At 39.2% G+C, this 19,746-nt stretch overlaps 2 protein-coding genes across 2 annotated transcripts in view; both read left to right on the plus strand.

Annotated features, from left to right (window-relative positions):
* LOC145232451 (ubiquitin carboxyl-terminal hydrolase 32-like) overlaps positions 1 to 8,858 on the plus strand; it is a 28,731-nt gene extending 19,873 nt beyond the window's left edge. The window contains exons 24-33 of the mRNA XM_080097075.1: positions 121 to 545; positions 1,004 to 1,109; positions 1,731 to 1,921; positions 3,006 to 3,216; positions 3,767 to 3,958; positions 4,402 to 4,522; positions 4,970 to 5,244; positions 6,256 to 6,354; positions 6,660 to 6,848; positions 6,912 to 8,858. Coding sequence (XP_079953201.1) covers positions 121 to 545; positions 1,004 to 1,109; positions 1,731 to 1,921; positions 3,006 to 3,216; positions 3,767 to 3,958; positions 4,402 to 4,522; positions 4,970 to 5,244; positions 6,256 to 6,354; positions 6,660 to 6,830 — 1,791 coding nt within the window. The 3' untranslated portion in view covers positions 6,831 to 6,848; positions 6,912 to 8,858. The remainder of the gene's footprint in view (positions 1 to 120; positions 546 to 1,003; positions 1,110 to 1,730; positions 1,922 to 3,005; positions 3,217 to 3,766; positions 3,959 to 4,401; positions 4,523 to 4,969; positions 5,245 to 6,255; positions 6,355 to 6,659; positions 6,849 to 6,911) is intronic.
* Positions 8,859 to 11,146: 2,288 nt separating this feature from the next.
* Positions 11,147 to 17,186, plus strand: LOC145232657 (uncharacterized). Its single transcript, XM_080097322.1, has 2 exons — positions 11,147 to 12,723; positions 15,456 to 17,186. Exons 1-2 carry the CDS (start codon positions 11,310 to 11,312, stop codon positions 16,898 to 16,900), a joined length of 2,859 nt encoding a protein of 952 aa, XP_079953448.1. The 5' UTR covers positions 11,147 to 11,309; the 3' UTR covers positions 16,901 to 17,186.
* The last annotated feature ends 2,560 nt before the right edge of the window (positions 17,187 to 19,746 follow it).

Genomic DNA, 19,746 nt, shown 5'->3' on the forward strand with positions numbered 1-19,746 from the left:
TCATTGTTTGTTTGTTTTTTATGACTCTAGGTAAAGTTTAAAATCATAAATCTTTACTGACGACTAAATATTTCAGCTTGTGTAACTTACATTTTTTTCTTTAAAACTTTAATTTTTCAGAGTTTTTTGTCGGACAACGCCAAAGTCCGGACATCAGCTTTGGGGAATCTCTACGCTTACGAAATCCCGCCTCCTAAAAAAGCCGCTCTCAAAACAAACGAAGCAAAACTTCCAAACGGAACCGCAACTAACCACAAACAACCACAAAACTCCACAAAAACCAGCAACGGCTCCAACTCGCCACCTACCGGATATAAAACTCACGTCGGTTCATCAGTTCATGAAACCAACAAACAGAGCATAACGAACCACTCAGCGGTGAAAGCGCATAATCTCAACGACAAGAGCGACAACGCCGACACACCGACCGACAGCAAAGCGATGGTAAATGGAAATGATGCTGTAGCGGCCGAAAACAGTAACACGAATGGAAATGTGGCTGCCAGGTTACTGGGAAGAAAAACAAGGACCAAGTCTCAAGAGGCGTAAGTTTAATTTATTCATACTTTTTTAAGAATATTTTTTAACGCAGTGGTTCTCACCTTATACCGACCGCGTACCACCTGAAAACTGTTTCTATCGCTGCGTACCACACCCAAATTCTTTTTAAATGAGATGACCATGAGATATAGGCTTATACATGTCCAAAACACTAGTTTCGCCCCAAACCAGCATGACTGATTAGTGGCAGAAAGCTACTCGCGTTCCACCTTAAAAACTCGGGTGGACCACCGGTTGAAAACCACTGTTTTAATGATATCAAAAAATTAACAAAATTTTAAATAGAATACAAAGTGTTAGTAATATTACCAGCAGAAGAATTTTCTTTTATTAGTTGATCTTATGGTTAAATGAAAAAAAAACGAACCCAATTTGTGGAACATACGTAATTCTTTATTTCCTACTGATAACATTTCTTTCCATAACACTGCTGTTTGTTTAGTCACAGTGGTAGCGGTGACAACAATAGTGACGTCACAACCACCTCGAGTCTTCCACAAGAACTCGTCAATTATCCGGGATATGTTGTCGCATTCCACAGGAAGATCGTAAGTCCCCCTCCTTGTGTTCCGTTTTTACTCGATTGTAAGCCACGTGCTGTGAAGTTAAAAAAAAAGAACTTTATTACCACCATCATCATTATATTTATTGGCAGTTGCTTGAGGCAATACGGTTATTGCAACTAAATATCCACTGGGCAAGCAACTGGCGTATGGCGAAGGGACCATAGGTCATCATCAACAAATTTAACAAATTTCAAGTTAATTGACAAACAATAGATCAGGGGTCGACAACCTTTTAGGCGACGCGTGCCAATTTACTTGCCATTTCCATGTGTTAATGAACTCGCGTGCCAACTTTTCTAAATAATAGCGTTTTGTGCCAGCAGATATCAATCATAAAGAGAAAGCAGAGTGTTTTGTGCATGTAAGGTTGAATTTTAAGACAATGGCGTGATAAAAACTATAAACAAGCAGTGTAACAGGTTTGTTTGTTACTTCAATATAAACACGCAAATAGGTTGGCGTGCCATGAAAAATCACCTCGCGGGCCAGGGGTTTGCCGACCCCTGCAATAGATATTGTGTTGAAATGTAGTGTATTTTGACACTTGACAAAGTTTATAGTGTTATGATGATATTTAGGACTTAAATACTTATATGATTTCAGTTTCACATGGACGTTTACTTCTTGTCTTCGCAAAAACACCGCCCCAGTTTATTCGGTTTCCCAATAGTTGTACCTTGTGTTCCTGGGCAGTCAAGACGTGCTCTCTACAGCACGGTGTGGCAGTTAGTGGCGCGATTCGTCAGCCCTCTGCCTGCCAATGAACCTTCAGGAACGAACCACGCACAAGATTGGTGAGCTGTTGTCATTGAATTGAAACTATTAGGCCATTTGTTAAAAGAATATTTATTTTAATCATAAACATAACCGCCAGAGAACTGGTGTTTACAGAATACATTATACAGACGTTTCAACAATCTCTGTTGTCATCATCAGTGTAGATTGTCAAAACGTCTGCATGATGTATTTTATATACACCAGTACTTTGGCAGTTATGTTTATGATTAAATTACTTTTCAAGTCCGTGAAAAGTGTTCCTGAATATTCATTTTTGTTGAGGAATATTGTGCTCGGCCCACTTCTATATGTGAGTTGGGGTTTTGGTATTAATTCTGTGTGTTCATATGACACTGACGGTGCTTTTATACCGAAATATGTTTGTCTTAAATAATATAGTGAACTGATTTTAACCAGGAAATAAACGCTCCAAACTTCTGGTGAAAAAAAATGTTTTCATCAAAAAACAATTTGCCATCAGGGCAAAATAACGCGATTTAAAACTGTTGTTATATTCAGTAGAATACTGCATACCAATTACCAAACCATACACAGAGGCAAATATACAGTAGGCTACAGACAATGCACACTGTTTCAACCTATAAGGCCTCATTAGTGCAGCTGGTGATGAGAGGCCGGCCGTATTGGCTGGTGTAGCCATCCAACGACACTCCAGTTTGTTGGGAGGGTAGAGCTACTAACACGACACGTTTCGCCTGATCCAAAAGTGCTTAATTTTCAAAACGGTATATCTCAAAAAATGTTAACGGTTAGGGATATTAGGGTCGGGGTAAGGTATTAGCACTTAAAATTCAATAAAACTAACCCCAAAAATGAGTTACTAATGTAAAAATTTTATGTAAATATTTCCCAACCCAACCCATTTATAGCCGCTAAATAAATAATTCAGCTCTTTACGCCACCTATCGAAAATTAAGCACTTTTGGATCAGGAGAAACGTATCGTGTTAGTAGCTCTACCTGTTGGGAGTAACAAGTTAAAAAGCTATGCCTCACTATATCTGTGCGATGCCACAACTGGGCATTAACCACTTTATAGAATGCAATAACCCCAAACTCACCGCTTCTACTTTCCATGTAGCGACGACAGTCTAGGTTCCCAGTACCCTTTCATGTTACGATGTGTGGAGAATTGCGGTCTTGCTTGTGGAAATAAATGTCCGTGGTTCTCATTCTGCAACGGATGTCAGATACCATGTGATGACGGAGCGTGGGAACAAGCTTCCGGGTTCCTCGCGATCGACTGGGATCCCACTGCTCTGCATCTCAGATACCAACCCACTGTGGAACGGGTAAGGAAATTAACAAATATGTAGATCAGTGGTCCTTAACTCGTTTCAAGCACCACCATGTCAATTAAATGAATGTCGTGGACCAGTCCATTGTCAAAGAAGGATAAAAAAGCATCCACAACAAGCATATTGGCTTAAAATGTGCGCCAGGCCCATTAAAGGCGTCATACCGAATCAGCCGGTCACCAAGCATTCGCCACCATATGGCAAGGCTTAGGCTAGAAAAATCTAGCCTGCGGTGGGATTCGAACCCACGACAGGAGTCTTTCAGGGACTCTTTAATAGGTCTGGCGTACTATGTTTTCTATATTAGTGCGCCTTAAGCGCTGGTCTGCATCGACGCTTCAGGGCTGATCCCAGCTATTAATTTACATTTACAAAAAATTAGGATTGCAGACTATGACGTCATTAAAGCGAAAAATTATATAATTGGCTTCTTAAAATGTATCCCTAGGTTAAGAACAGTAAGTTGACAATCGCTTGGTTAAATCCAAGGTTTGAACTCCGAAGTGTATGTTGATGTACATCTCAAACCTTTCTTTTCTTGCAGGAGGTGAAAGACGATTCAAGCGTGGAGGAAGGTCACAGAGGTCAACAGCAGCGCATCGATCTCAACCACTGCTTGAGGGCGTTCACTTCAGAAGAGGAATTAGGAAAAGATGAACTTTATCACTGCAGCAAGTGCAAAAAACTTCAACTTGCAAAGAAGAAGTTGGATATATGGAGACTTCCGCCTGTGTTGGTGAGATATTAATGCTTATTGATTTCAAATTATTTCAAATTACATTGTCTTCATTTGTCTTTTTTTGCCTATTTTGGATGTTTTTCAACATTTTATTGAGAAAGATTGTTTTAAACTAATTTAAATTTTCACATATTCACAGACTCACAAAATGTAAAAAAATATTTTGTATTTAATTTGTCATTTGGACTTGGTAGTTCACTAGGCTAAATATTTCAGAAAAGCCACGTTATTTATTTATGGTATTAAAACCAAACAAGTTTTTATGTTAAAATTTGTTAATGGTATTAGGTTGAAAAATTGTAGTAACTTACATGGAATAAGGGAAAAATTCAACCAGTTTTTACGAATTACTAAACAGATTGCTACTATTTGTGGTTTTTCTGCATACTTAACACAAGCTACTATGACGTCACTATATTGGATTGTTCTTTTCGAATCAGATAATTCATTTGAAGAGATTCCAGTTGTTCAATGGTCGATGGATCAAATCCCACAAAGTCGTTGATTTTCCACAAACTGATTTCGACCCTTCGAGTTTCATGTCAATCAACGATAAAGCAGGTAACAATCAGTGATTCACCTTTTTTGCCGGCGTTTTGGTATCGGCCCTAACTTTTTGCAAATTAACAATGTAATGGGATGGACACTGCAGTTGTTGTGATATAGGTTCACTAGTTTGGTTTCGTATTTTATACCCCATGTGAATTTTCCTGTAGCCCTAAAACTTATTATACCCACGGAGGTACTTCTTTGGGCTTAAACATTTTTGAAGTAAACAAACTAATCATAGTCGGGAATACAAATAACTTCAAATATTCGGTTAAAGTAATTGTCATAAATTCCTGAATTTGTGTATTTTTACTAAAGTATGACAAACCAGACGAAAAAACGTGGCTATCAAAAAAGTTGTTAGTTTATTTTTGAACAACCTTTTCGTGTATGTTTCATAAGACTTGATGCTTTGTCAGTTTATCCTTACCAACTACTAACCTATCACTTTTTAAGTAGATCTGGAATCTTCTGAACCTACGTCACCGTTACCAGTGCTGCCCGAACCATTGGAGGAAACATCCAAAGACAAGGAACCCGCCATTGCTTCAAATAGCAACGGTGGCACCAAATCGCCCAAGCCGAAACACATCAGTTTTGCGGAGAATGAGGCCACCATTTCCCCGCAGAGCAACAGCGTGAGGCCCCGAACTCGAAGCGCAGGAACAGCTCGATGCAGACAACCGTCGTTTCGTGAGGATTCGCCCCCTCTATATGACTTATATGCAATCTCGGTAAGTTGTTTGTGTTCATATTGGTTTGCTGTTTGGCAGCAAATAAAACGTTTGTAGAAACTGTACCTTGTTATATGAAATAATTAACTTCAATCTTTAAGAAAACAACTATGATAAACATAAATTCGTAACTGGGATGAGCCCTGAAGCGTTCATGCAAACCAGTGATCTGTGTAGCTCAGTTGGTAGAGTGCGAGTCCCGAAAAGACTCCTGTCGTGGGTTCGAATCCCGCCCCTAGCTAGTTCATAACTTCTTCGATAGGCCTGGGATACTATGATTAAATAAACAACCAACAGTTCTGTCCAAATGCCGGGTAATATTTCTGGATAACACTGAAACCACATCCGCCACAGAGTTGCAAACGGGCCCAAATTCTAAGCCCGAACCCGGCCCGAACCCGAAAGTATAAGCCCGAAGCCCGAAGCCCGAAGCCCGAAGCCCGAAGCCCGAAGCCCGAAGCCCGACCCGAACCCGAAACGCTTTTGAGAAGCCCGTTTAGGCCCGAAATTTTGATTGACAGGCGTATCCACGAAAGCCGTGCAACAAAGGATGAGAAATAAAAAAGAGAAAGACAACAAACACAATGAACAATAGTAGACAATGGCGTAAACAATACGTTTTAGAGAAGGGTGGGCATTAGGTCAAAGCCAGTGACTTGTGACTTAGCTGAGTAATTTTATTAAAAAAAAAATGGCGGACACGGAACGTAAAGTCAGGCCGTTTTAAGCCCGTTTTCTCACAAATACTTAAGCCCGAACCCGGCCCGAAAAGCACGGCCCGACTTGCAACTCTGATCCGCCATATTGCACCGTACAGTTAACCATTGCAACTGTCAGATATAAGATTATACCACCTGTTACGATCCCAAAAGCCAACTTAAATTTCTGCTTGATAAGTTGATTTTATAAGCAAATATGGCAACAAAAAGCATTTTTTCCCAGTTCCCCTGTACTAAACTTTCGGTTTTTAACTATAACTTTATGCGTCTCTTTATCATTTTTTTTTTTCAGTGCCACTCTGGTATTCTGGGTGGAGGACATTATATCGCCTATGCAAAGAACAAAACCACAGGGAAGTGGTATTGCTACAATGACAGCAGCTGTAAAGAGGTTAGTGCAAAATATTGTTCCTGTTTGTTACATTGTACATGGATTCATACAGTGGTGGGATTCAGCCGGTTCGCACCGGTTCTCTAGAACCATCTCACGAAATTTTATGAGAGCAGCGGACCGGTTATCGTTACTGGTTACTGTCAATGGACTTTTTGTAACAAAACCGGCTGAAAAACATGACTTTTGTGATAGAACCGGCTGAAAAATATGACTTTTGTGATAGAACCGGCTGACAAAAAAAATTGAATCCCACTACTGGATTCATATATTGTTTGTTTTTTTACAATCATTATGTTTTTCAGGTTCCAGCTGACAGCATTAGTGTAGAAACGGCTTACACACTTTTCTACCAGCGTCAAGGAATTGATTATGACGAATTTATGCCATCGGTTGAGGGGAAATCCCCTGTTAACACTGATTCAATGGATGACGATTTCAATTCTGATTACAAGCGATATTGCGTAATCCAGTAGCACTATTGCGCAATCCAGGTTTGATATTGCGCAATCTCTGTTTAGAATTGCGCAATCTACCAATGCTATTGCATATTTCAGTTGGAGTTTCTTGTCAACGATTTCCCGTCCCAACTTTTGAAGAAGCCTGTTTTATCTCAATAGCAGTCAGTTTATGACGTAAGCGGTTGTCATGACAATCTTGCACTTTCCGCGCCCGAAGAGTGTTTGTCCAAATCTACAACGCGAAGTTTTAGCTTTTTAGTGCTACCTTTCCAGTGCTTTTAACGTTTAGTGAAGCCGCGAAAATTTATCTGTTTTTGTTTTTTGTTCGGTTTTAGAGCGAAAAATCAAGTAAAGTGAGCTGAATTGTTTTATTCCTTTTTTGATTTGATTTTTTAATGCGGTTCGTCGGGATTACATTTTTATTAGTTTCACTCAAAACAGGAAATTGCTAAATATGATTTTCAGTTTTAAAGATTAAATTTATTAAAACGCATAATACAATTATTATGAGAAGAATAAATAAAGTTGTTTTGCGTCGCCATTTCTCGCAAAACAAAAGGGTACGACACTAAAACGTTATTAACGTTTTATTTTTTTCCATAACGTTTCAAGTTTCAAACCAAATGTCACAGCTTGGTTCGTGCTAAGGCGAAATCAATTACTTGCTTGGTTTCAACCTTTTGTTGAAATCTGGCGGCTATAAAACAGATAATTTATTTGTTTCTTTCTTTTAATAAGCAAAAACCACGCGGCACTTAAAAAATGTCCTCGTTATTCTACGACCAATTACACAGAAAAAAACACAAGCAGTGGTGGGATTCATCCGGTTCTCATGAATTTTTATGAGATCAACGAACTGGTTAGCATTACTGATTACTGTCAATGGACTTTTTGCAACAGAACCGGCTGAAAAATATGACTTTTGTGATAGAAGCGGCTGACAAAAAAATTGAATCCTACCACTGCACCCAAGCATGGCGCTTCTTCACGCATGTGCGGTTTGTAAACATGCTGGACTTTGTTGTAGACAATAAATTCCCCTACTTTAGTTCTTGGGGGGTGCACACTAACCCCCCTAAATTGCCAAGCTTTTTCATGCGCGAAGATTCAAACGATTTTACGTTGTTGTTGTTCTTTTTTCAAGATTTATTTCAAGTGTTGCGAATTTGTAGATTTTCTTTTTACTTTGTGTTGTCATAGCGACAAGCGTCTTTTAATCCGCTCTTTTGAATTCAAGGCATGAAATACTTAACCTTAGAAGTTGTCTGATTACGAAAGTAGCGTTATGAATAGAAAAACTTTTGTGATATGATTTCAACTTTAAACCAGATGTCTGTTATTTTCTTCCAATATAATGCTTCTGATTTTTTACATTAATTGTTCAAATTAGTTGGTTCATTTACTTTGATTGTTTCACATTTCTTTGCGCTTTTTAACTTTACTGCGTAGACCCCAAGCAAAACTGCGTATGTTGAAAAACAATTCAAACTTTTATCAGCATAACAAAGAGATAAACATTCCATTTTCGTGTTGTTGTCGACTAAAAAATTGCCAAATTCCTGAAAAAAATGGAGTCTGCCTTACAACATAAAACTCATTTTTGTGGTTTTCATGTCCAACATCTTTTCCCATCAACAACAGAAACCTGATTGATTTTATTCCGGTGCTAAAAAACAATTGTTTGTGACGTCAAAATGCGATATTGTTAAGTGACGTTGTCGAAAAAAAAAACGCGCGCGAAACTCTTTAATCCGGAGCTGTGTGGTTTCTTTTCTCGCTTTATGATTTCTATGCCGACCTTTTTTTGTCGCGAAAAACGAAATTATCCGCTTGTGTATTATTTTATGTTCTTCCTCTTTTTTCTTTCGTTTCCTGCTATGCACGTGATCAGTGACGTCATCCGCCCGACAAAGCGCGTTGTGACGTCATTAAACAAAACTGTTTGTGACGTCATAGAACGCGCATTTTACGCTGTGACAAACGTGAGCTATACATATTCTATTTATGCGCAGTAATTGCGAAAATTACAGATTGTCAAATGTGTTTTGGTCGTGTTAAAGTGAGCTATGTGCTGCAGAGTTGTAGTAAATTTATCTAGCTAAGTGGCCAGTTTAAAACGCCTTGTTCAAGACCAATTGTCTAGTATTGTTTATTGTGTTGGTTGTCTTGGTCTTTCCTGAGGCTTCAATGTATAGGCCTGTCAATCATAATTTCGGGCCTAAACGGGCTTCGCAAAAACGATTCGGTTTCGGGTCGGGTTTCGGGCTTGTACTTTCGGGCCGAGTTCGGGCTCAAATTTCAGGCCCGCTTGCAACTCTGCTGTGCTGTTTCTGACCAGGTGTGATTCCAAGTTCCCAGTGATTATGGTAATGTTGTTTTCTGCACGATTTCTATTTCTGGCATTTCATTGGAAAACCGCAATTTTCAAGCAAACATAATTTTCCAGAGCGGTTCTGTCAATTTGTATCACAGTTGATACAACAACGATGAGCTTAACGCTCCTGTCGTTGCGAAGTCAAACTGTGATTCTATGTTAAATAGATTAGTTTGTTTTTAGCAACGACATTAACGTACAGCAAAATTAAAATATTGGTGTGTGATTGTGGCAAGTAATGAGATCACAGTATTACAAGATTTTCTTTGTCTTAAAGATAATAACCTGTGGGCAAAGCAGGTTTCAATGTCTGTAAGTTCACTGGTTCTTTACACAGGTAGTATTCCGTTCTAAACTGAAATTAACTTTTTAAATATGACATTCAATGCCATTAAGACTTCTACTTACACAGCAAAGACAAAAAAATCTTAAAACGTGTGTGATTATTTGTTACAAATAAGTGGAAAAACAAATTGTTGAATTTAATTTTACTTAGAATTAATGACTTGACAATAACCGTTTTTTTGTGGCAGTAATTCCAACCTATGTAGGCTAGGCTATAACCACAGACCACTAAGTTTTAGAACAGTAGTTCTTAACTAGTGGGTAATTGGCCCTTAAACCGGTAATTTAGCATATTTCAGCGGATGTTCACTTTTTAGTTAAATTCTGCCATCCTTCTGTGACGTAATAGTTGATTGTTTTATTAAAGATGGCAATTGAATTTAATGTGGTTGTTCCAACAAATCTAAAGAACGATTGTCTTGTATCATTGTTCGTTTGTTGATTGAGATTGTTGCACTTGTTGCTGAAGGTCAAGTAAGGTTATTGGTCGACAATTAGACAAACGCTAAGAGGACGGCAAGTAACTTCGATCTGATACTAGAAGTCAAAACTTGTTTGATTATTTTATACAAACGAATAAAAGAAACAAATAGTTGCGTTTTGCTCACATCTAAAGACTCGCAAAACCGTAAGTTCATGTTCATAGGTCGTGCGGAAAATCACTTTTGAGTTTAAAAAAAACAAAGAAAAAATAGCTGCTTTTTATGTTTGCTTTGAATTAATAAATTACAATGACCGGTTTTTAGTTTAACTATAGAACAACTATACAGACCAATATCTTAAAAAGGCTTTGTTCATTTGTTTTGTGTGATAATTGTTGCACTTGAGGTCAAGCAAGGTTGTATGTCGACAATTATATGTTGGACGTTGGAGATAATCACCGCCTGTGGGCCTGTTTTGTTGACCAGTGTCCATCGTATATTGACCAGCAATTATGCAAACCGCGCCTTGGGGTTTTACAAGTGTCAGGTGGTAAAGTTTGAACGCGAGGGCCTTCGATGTTAATTGTTAAATTGTTGTTGTAAGACCGCAATGTGTGGTTTTGACTGCTTTGCAAGGAAAGGTGTATCAAGACTGTGAAGGAATTAAATGCTTAATGCTGTAGATTACGAGAAACATTTGCGTGAGGTTTGTGATGTTACTAAATCATTAGTTCCTATACTGTGGTTCTACAAGCTTGCTTATGTCGACAATAATTTTGTCAAAATTGTTAAAACTTGCTGAGTTCTTGGTTTTAATTTTGTCTTTCAAATTTCGCCTATTGTTGCTGAGCTTTTATCAAAACTGTAAAAGAAATAATTATTAGGTTCTTAAAAGTTGTTTGGACAAAGATCAGTTGCCAACAGCATGTTTAAGTCTTGTTATCGCTGTTTTTTCTGTGGGGTTGGTTGCAATTTGTAGCTTAACAAGAAATTTGTCTTGTAAGATATGCCATTATCCTAATGAAGGCGTCTTGTATAATGTATAGGACGTCGAAACGCCGATTGTTTATGATTAAAGCTGCTGGAAGAGCAATATTCGTTTATAGCCTTTTAAGGTTTTCAACGTTTTTAGGTTACAGTCTGTATTATAGCTACTATACTTTCTTAGTTCGCCCTGTTGAAGGCGCTATTCACAAAACAATATTTTTCTGTCGCAGGATTTTTCTGTTTTAAATCTGTTTCAGGAAACATGTAGGCTTTATTGGAAACAAAAAAAAAACTCTTTTGTTATTTGGAACTCAGTGCTGGGAACCATAATCTTTGCTTCAACTTTCACTTTGGGATTTTATTGAAATGTGCTCCAGGAAAATATTTGGTTCCGTGTTCCTGGTTCTCACGGTATATCTCAGCGTCTCAGTTCGTTTGCTAAAACGCGCTGGAACATTTCGACCTTACAGCGCCACTGAAACAATCACAATCTACTTGGAAGATGTAAACAAGATACAAACACGATCAAAATGTCAACTGAAGATTTACAACCAGCCCGACGAAAACCCGATCATCAAACTAAACCCTCACAAATTTATTTTGCCAGTTTTGTACAACGGACCAACGAACCAGTTGATAGGTTTACGAGACACAGTATATCTTGCAATACTTTTGAACCGAACAGTAATAATACCAGAGTTTCACAAGCATCTCACAGACACCTCGGGGCAGTTCCAGGCTGTCGACGGGAGTTTGAGGGTCGACATCCCGGCTCTTTCGGCTCTTGTGTCTGTTGTCCCACACTCTGCTATATTAGACCACTGCAAAAATCATTTCGACGTCGCTTTCTTGGGACAACCTCTCACCCAGAAGCACTTTCAAGTCAACCGCGCTTCGCTACAACATTACAACGTTACTTTATCAAGGGGTAAAAAAGGGCAACGTTTTAACACTTTATTGAATCCTAGAGACCAGACCTTAAAGATGAAGCCTTTAGATTTGAGGGATTATTACAAAACAGACGCAAAGTGTGCTATGTTGTATTACGCTTACCGTAGCGTAGACGCGAAAGAGACTCCGGAGATGTTATTAAAAGCTAAAGAAATGAACTTAACTGATATTAATGTCAGTCTGCTGCCGAAAATGGACAAGAATTTGTTGTATTCACTCGTGGCAACACATGTACACACGCCTGAGTTTATTTCCAATATTGCTGAAGAATTTGCAAGGGAAGTTATAGGAGCAAGTCAATACATTGCGGTGCACTGGCGGTTTGATCCGTTAGACTGGCAACGTAAATGCAGAAGAGAAACCACAAGTCCAATTGATGCAATGTGTAAACAAGTGGACAACGTAACAGGAGCTGACATCGTGAACGCTGCATTAAAGCACAACGAATATGTGTTAAAATCTTCAACCCGTCCTGTTATATATTTTGCTACGCCTATTTACCGAAAAGATCTTCTTTTAAGCTTACAGAGTCATATACGGGATATAAACCAACGTAAAGGACTTGGAGTTCGACTTTACACCGGTTTGGACTTGCAAGAGCAACTGAACAAGTACAGTGTTTGTTCAGAGCTGAATGGTAACGTTGAAGACGTGTTAGCGTCGGTTGAAATGGAGATTTGTGCCAAGGCTAAATCATTTATGTTCTCCAAGCATTCCTCTTGGTCTGCAGAAGTGCTGAATCATCGCGTGGGTCATGAGTTTGCAAATTTTGACCGCGACATCCTGAAAGCATCGGTGGAATTTCGTAAAAGCGTTTTATCCCTTAAATAAACGTAACTTTATACGTTATGCACACAATTAGCGGTTTATTAAAAGTCAAAAGTTCTGTAAACTTGGAATTCAGAGGCTAAAAGAGGCTTGTTTTTTCATCCACGTGTCTATTGTTACCTAGGCAACCATTGTGTGATGGCCACAACGTATCATCAAGAATTACATTTGTGGGATTTCTTTGGAACACCATATTCGGATCTGTTCATAAGTGTAATGGTAATAATAACGGCCCAAATAGACCTAAAAAAGACGACATGCTTTATTATTTAAACGTTTCGGCAAATGCTCATGCCATCATCACTGATATGAGCGCCACATCAGTTACAACCTTTTATATTCACGTGAGTCACGGATTTCCTTATTGTCATCAATATACGAAACCATATGGTGTCATTATCGTACTTTCGGTTTGTGGAATTTGGCAAAACAGTCATTTGTTCTTGAGTCTGAAAAAGAATATAACGGCCCAAATACACGTAAAAGCGACATGCTTTATTGTTCAAATGTTTCGTCAAATGCTCACGCCATCATCAGTGAACTATATGTTTTTTCGAGTGTTTAATTTGTTGTTGCGATTATTTCGTTTTCGCTGAACACGCAGCAACGTACTGACTATGTAGAGTGCTTTGTTTCTGCCACCCATAATCCCAATTAAGGTCATATTTTGTTTATAGAGCCCTTTTGACAATCGTATTTTTATTCCGACGTTCCGGCGTCCTATTCAGTGTTATTTACCCTGATGAAGGCGACCTGCATTGATATTATGCCTGACAGCAACAGCTTATATACGGTCATATTTGACAGCATTTTCTCCCTACTATACATCGCACTGACGTCGCCAAGTTATTCCACTGTAGGTTTCCAGTCGTACAAACTGGAATTTAACGCAAAGTGCAATTTACAACTTACGTCCTCAAGTTCGCACACCAGAACACGAACAACAATTACTTACAATTTAATACTTGAATTTCCTTTATCTCAACGCCAAGCCACGTAACACAGAGGTGTTGAATTGTAAGCATTTCTACGAGGTTTATACCACTCTCACAGCTGTAGCTGAAATTGTTGGCAACCTCTTCATCTGTTGTAAACAATACCACAGCGCAACGAGTCGAGCGAAAAATACGTCATACATAGAAACCTGATTGACCACTGGTCACGTGACATTTGTGACGTGGTCTTCCTGAAGAGTTTAACTGAAATGGTTCAGGTTACGCTGAAATACTTACGCATGTTTATGGACCGTTGAAAATGCACGTTAAATGTCAACTTTACACCTTTCTGGTTAAAATAAATCAGCTATTGCTGCCAGACATAATGTATAAACGAGTGTTGTATGTTTTTTTAGTAGTATTTCTAGATGAATATTTGGCATTTTTGCTGCATTCAATCTGCACAAACGTTATGTTACCAAATTATATTTTGTCAGTATGTGTTTTCCAGCTGTTTCCAATCCGGCAAAACTTTCAAAATTTTAAATAGTAAGCTACACAATGAATTTATGATTTTTTAACTAAACTCTGGTCCAACCTTTTCGGCGAAACACTTTAAACCTAAAATGTAAGATACAATACATACGATTTAATTCATTAACGTTGACCTTTGTCACAAATAAATGCTTCAGCAGTGGCACTTACAAGATATAAAGCAAAGATATAAAGTTTGGATTTTTGTGTGTGTTTTCAACTTGTAGCCGAGCATCTATTTGTTTCTTATTGACATTGAACCCTATAACAAGTTAAATTACAAGGTGAGATTGACATCACAATGACCTCAGATTGCCGGATTCGTCGGTTAGAGAGACGCAATGTTGTCGCATGGGTCGCCCCAGGCATTTTCAAATCTTATGGGAACTGCTGTGCGTTGTCAGGTTTGGCTTAAAATCTTCGAGATGTTGAGGGTATTAGTTTAAACAGTCAAGTTTAAAGCATTTACAACTATAAGATGCTTGGTACTTACGTTAACTTGTGAGACAGAACCAGCTATTACAGGGATCGGCAACTTTTAAGCGAGACCTGCCAATTTACTTGTTATTTCCATGTGGTAATGACTTCGCGTGCCAACATTTTTTGAGTAATAGTGGTTTGTGCCAGCTGATATCAATAATAAACCGAAAGCAGATAGATTTGTGCGTGTACGTTGGATTTTAAGACTGTTGAACGATAGACGACTGGCAAAATGTATCAGTTTAATGTTAAAAACAACGGCCCAAATAGACGTAAAAAGCGACTTGCTTTATTTTTAAACGTTTCGGCAAATGCTCATGCCAATACAGTGATATAAGGGGCCACATCAGTTTCACCCGTTTATATCCACTTGAGTCACGTGAAGGAATGATAAAAAAAAGTGCACAGAAGCGAGGTGTAAGCCACCTACATGTGTGCGAAGCATGGCAAACAGGGGAAGAAACATATCGCTTTTTATGTGTAATCGGGCCGTTATTTTTATCATCAAACTTATGGACAGGTCCGCATTGTGTTCCAAAGTAACTGTTTAAATTAGTACTTAGTTTGGCGTGCCTTAACAATCAACTCGAGTGCCAACCGTGGCACGCTTTTCAATGTTATCATTTGAATTTGATTGTTTTGTTGCAACAGCATATAGAACACATAGGTTACAAATTGCAGAACAATGAACGATTTCTAAAGGAGTTTATTAACATTTTAATATGAAGATCATTTTGTCTATCGGAACAGAATGATGTAGCTTTATAAAGAAATGGAATTTAAATTACTTTCAAAGTAATGGCATTTGGAACATTGCCCAAAACTGGAGCAGCGCAGTTTTTTGGGCAACTTCGTTCCCCCAAACTGGTCAGCACAGTTCTCTGCTGTCTTGTCCTCTACATGACCTTGTCGGTGCAATTTTTGTACGAAGGCCAACTCAGCTACAGAAGTTCAGCAGAAGAAAACTCAGAAGTGCATGAAAAAACATGTAAGCTAAATTTCGAAGCAAAAATATCAAAAAACCCGCTGATTAAAACCGACCCAAACAAGTTTATCTTGGCTATTCAATGCAATGGACCAACAAACCAAATGATTGGTTTCAGGGACACTGTATACCTTGCTATACTTCTCAATCGTACAGTGATTGTGCCAAAGTTTTTGAAACATTTCACCGACAGTTCTGGTAAGGGGGAACCGATTGACGAACGGATGCGTGTCGATATCGAGCAATTATCGTCTTTGGTATCGACGGTATCATATTCAGAAGTATCGCATTCTTGTGAAAATCACTTTGGAGTCGCTTTTATGGGTCGGGACGGGTCGAAATTTGATCTCAGAGACTCTGTTTTGAAAAATGCAAATATCACGCTTTCGCGGAATAAAGACGGAAAGTACAACAAAGTTTTAAACACACGCGAACCAGGAGTCACTCAGCCCACTGACTTGCGTGATTATTATGCTTCAGACGCCAAGTGCGCTTTGGTTTACTTTCCCTATCGCTTTGTCGGTGTTCGTGAACGCGAAAATAAAATTGCACAAGCAAAGGAAATCTTATCAAGTAAGGAAGCAAAGCTGGACGTTGCGAATTTGGAAAAGTATTTGTTGTACTCTATTGTGTACACAAAAGTTCACAGGCCTCAGTTTATACGGGAGATTACCACGAATTTTGCTCAAGAAGTTATGAACACTGAGTGCTATTTGGCGATTCATTGGCGGTATGACCCTGACGACTGGTTGAAAAAATGCAGAGGCCAAAAAGGCGGAAGAACCACTGAGTGCAATCAAATAAAAAGCGTGACTGGCATGGACATCGTGAACGCAGGGTTAAAACATATCAAGGACCACTTCAAAGGAAACCAAAAGCCTGTAATTTATTTCGCAACCCCTTTGAATCAGGAAAAACTTATATCGGGTGTTCGAGAAGCCGCGAAGGCGTTAACTGACAAAGGAACAAACGTTAATATCTTCACATCTGTGGAGTTGCAGAAACATTTAAATGTTTATGAGGATTGCGATGAGATGATGGATTATACGGAGGACGTTTTAGCTTCTGTTGAAATGGAAATTTGCTCTTCAGGAAAGTTGTTTATGTTTTCTGAATTTTCTTCGTGGTCTGGTGAAGTTTTAAGTCAACGTCAGGGAAACGAATTACAAAAATTCGACACCGTTATTTTGTCCGCGGCTTGGAAAGCAAGAACGGAAAATTTACCCAAGGAAAAGTTACATTAATTGTTTTAAAACAATGTGAAGTTTATGACGAAACAGAATATGAAAGAAAAGAATGATGGCTATGCCACAAAGAGAGATAGAAAGAAGGCAAACTATCCATTGCGGTGTAGCTTGGTGTAGCTTATATGCCGCAAACCACACGCTGTGTGAGGCTGCTTATAGGCTGTTTCACATATCAGTTTCATGTAGTGTCCAGATATTTGTTTTTGAATTTATAATTGATACTATTCATTTCGTATTCAGATATTTCCTTTAACCTGTTTACAAATACATTCAAATTGCTTTTTGTGTTGATGTATTTTTGTGTCTCACAACATAAAAATCAACACACTAGTGTAAGCGAGGGCGTACTGACTTTTTATCGACAAAAATGCTGCCAGGCATCTTGAATACTGTAAGATAAAATACTAAATCGTCACAGTCAGTATATCATGATCCACCTATTGTGCCCTCCACTGTTTTGCGCCACATAACGTTTCAACGTTGCGCATCCATTTCCGGCTTGGTGAATGGAGGAAACCTGTTTGCTGGCTGGGGTTCGCATGGCTGTCTTGCATCTGAAGTCAGCCCAGTCAGGCAGTCAGGCTTTTAGTCCAACCCCAAAGTCGCCCTATTTCACGATCCATGAATTCTCCTACAACAACTTGTGTTTGATAGATGGACTTTTCTGGGCCGGTAACAAGGGAATCGTATTTTACTGTAAAGAAGTAACGCAAAACCTGTTTGAATTGCGTAAAGTCACCGCCACACAACGCTTTGTAGGAACAGTGTAACTGTACACGTGCCTTAAATTTAATCCCTAACCTGGCCCGAACCCAAAAGTACAAGCCCGAAACCCGGCCCGAACCCGAATGGTTTTTAAGAAGCCTGTTTAGGCCCGAAAGTTGATTGACAGGCATGTACATTAAAGCCTCAGGAAAGACCAAGCCAACAAACACAATAGACAATTGGTCTTGAACAAGGCGCTTTAGCGCCGTTTGACATTAGGTCAGGCCCAGCAGCGGGCTACTTGGCTGGTTAAATTTAGTCAAAAAATTACTGACGCAAAGCGTAAAGTCAGGCCCGAATCAAGCCCGTTTTTTGAAGAACTCCCGCAAGCCCGAACACGGCCCGACTTACAACCCTGGCTTGGTCTAGTACAGCAGGGGTCGGCAAATGAATCCAGCCCGCCAAGCAAAATTATCCGGCCCCCAACTTTTTTAGAAACTGTCGACATTTTGTCGGGAAACAACGTTTTCGTAAAATTTGCTTGGTCGGTGCCTTTTTGTCAATCTCCTGCAAACATTGCAAAATACTTTGTAGTGCGACCAACAAAAAACAGTCCATAGCAACGCGCCCCAAATTACAGAAACTTTATCTGCCATGGTCGCGACTGGTGTATATTTATTTTAAAAAAACATATGGCCCGCCGCCACTTGTCAGTTTTTGCCCGTTGCATGCAGAAGGTTGCCGACCCTTCATACGTGTTCATACGTTTATAATTTTCTGCGCATGTGTATTTTTACTGTTTCATTTCCAACGCTTGCGGATGGACAGTTGTTCGCATGCCAGCGGGAGAACGATGGCCAGACGAAAACGTTGTACTCATAACATACCTATAAGACTGCTTGGTTCATTCGTTTAAAATTTTCTGCGTATTATTCTTGCAGTGTATTTTCCAACGCTTGCGGATGGACAGTTGTTCGCATGCCAGCGGGAGAACGATGGCCAGAGGAAAACGTTGTACTCATAACATACCTATAAGACTGCTTGGTTCATTCGTTTAAAATTTTCTGCGTATTATTCTTGCAGTGTATTTTCCAACGCTTGCGGATGGACAGTTGTTCGCATGCCAGCGGGAGGACGATGGCCAGACGAAAACGTTGTACTCATAACATACCTATAAGACTGCTTGGTTCATTCGTTTAAAATTTTCTGCGTATTATTCTTGCTGTGTATTTTCCAACGCTTGCGGATGGACAGTTGTTCGCATGCCAGCGGGAGAACGATGGCCAGACGAAAACGTTGTACTCATAACATACCTATAAGACTGCTTGGTTCATTCGTTTAAAATTTTCTGCGTATTATTCTTGCAGTGTATTTTCCAACGCTTGCGGATGGACAGTTGTTCGCATGCCAGCGGGAGGACGATGGCCAGACGAAAACGTTGTACTCATAACATACCTATAAGACTGCTTGGTTCATTCGTTTAAAATTTTCTGCGTATTATTCTTGCAGTGTATTTTCCAACGCTTGCGGATGGACAGTTGTTCGCATGCCAGCGGGAGGACGATGGCCAGACGAAAACATTGTACTCATAACAACTCCCCTCCCTAAGTTTGTGCTCCGAATAGTCGCTCAAAGCATAACGCATTTTTACAAGCGCAATTTATTCATCTGTCCCTAAACAACCGCAATTCAATACAGTTCTTTTACAACTCAATTTCAAACTTTAAAGTCAATGTTTTGCTTTCTGCAGAATACATGCTGTGTACAAAACCACTCCTAACTTTAAGCACTGGCTTTGGTGCTTATGATTGCAAAACTGCCACTATGTAATCCACCTATAAGGTCTCATCAGTGCAGCGAGTGACAAGAGATCGGCCGTATTGGCTAGTGTCATCCGCAGCGTCACTTCGGTTTGTGGGGAGTAACTGGCTAAAAAGTCATTCCTCACCAAATCTGTTCGATGCCCCAACTAGGCATAAACCACAGAGGAAACGAAAGTTATAGCGAAAACAAGGAACATTTTTATTTTATTGATTTTATATTAAACATCTCGCGTTTCTACATGTCAGAATCCCCACATGGCCTTTTGTACGAAATTAACAAACTTTTGCGTGACTTTGTTTTGGCAAAAACACGTG

Source organism: Phallusia mammillata, chromosome 6 (assembly GCF_965637545.1).
Source record: "Phallusia mammillata chromosome 6, kaPhaMamm4.hap1.1, whole genome shotgun sequence".
Classification (NCBI taxonomy): Eukaryota; Metazoa; Chordata; class Ascidiacea; order Phlebobranchia; family Ascidiidae; genus Phallusia; species Phallusia mammillata.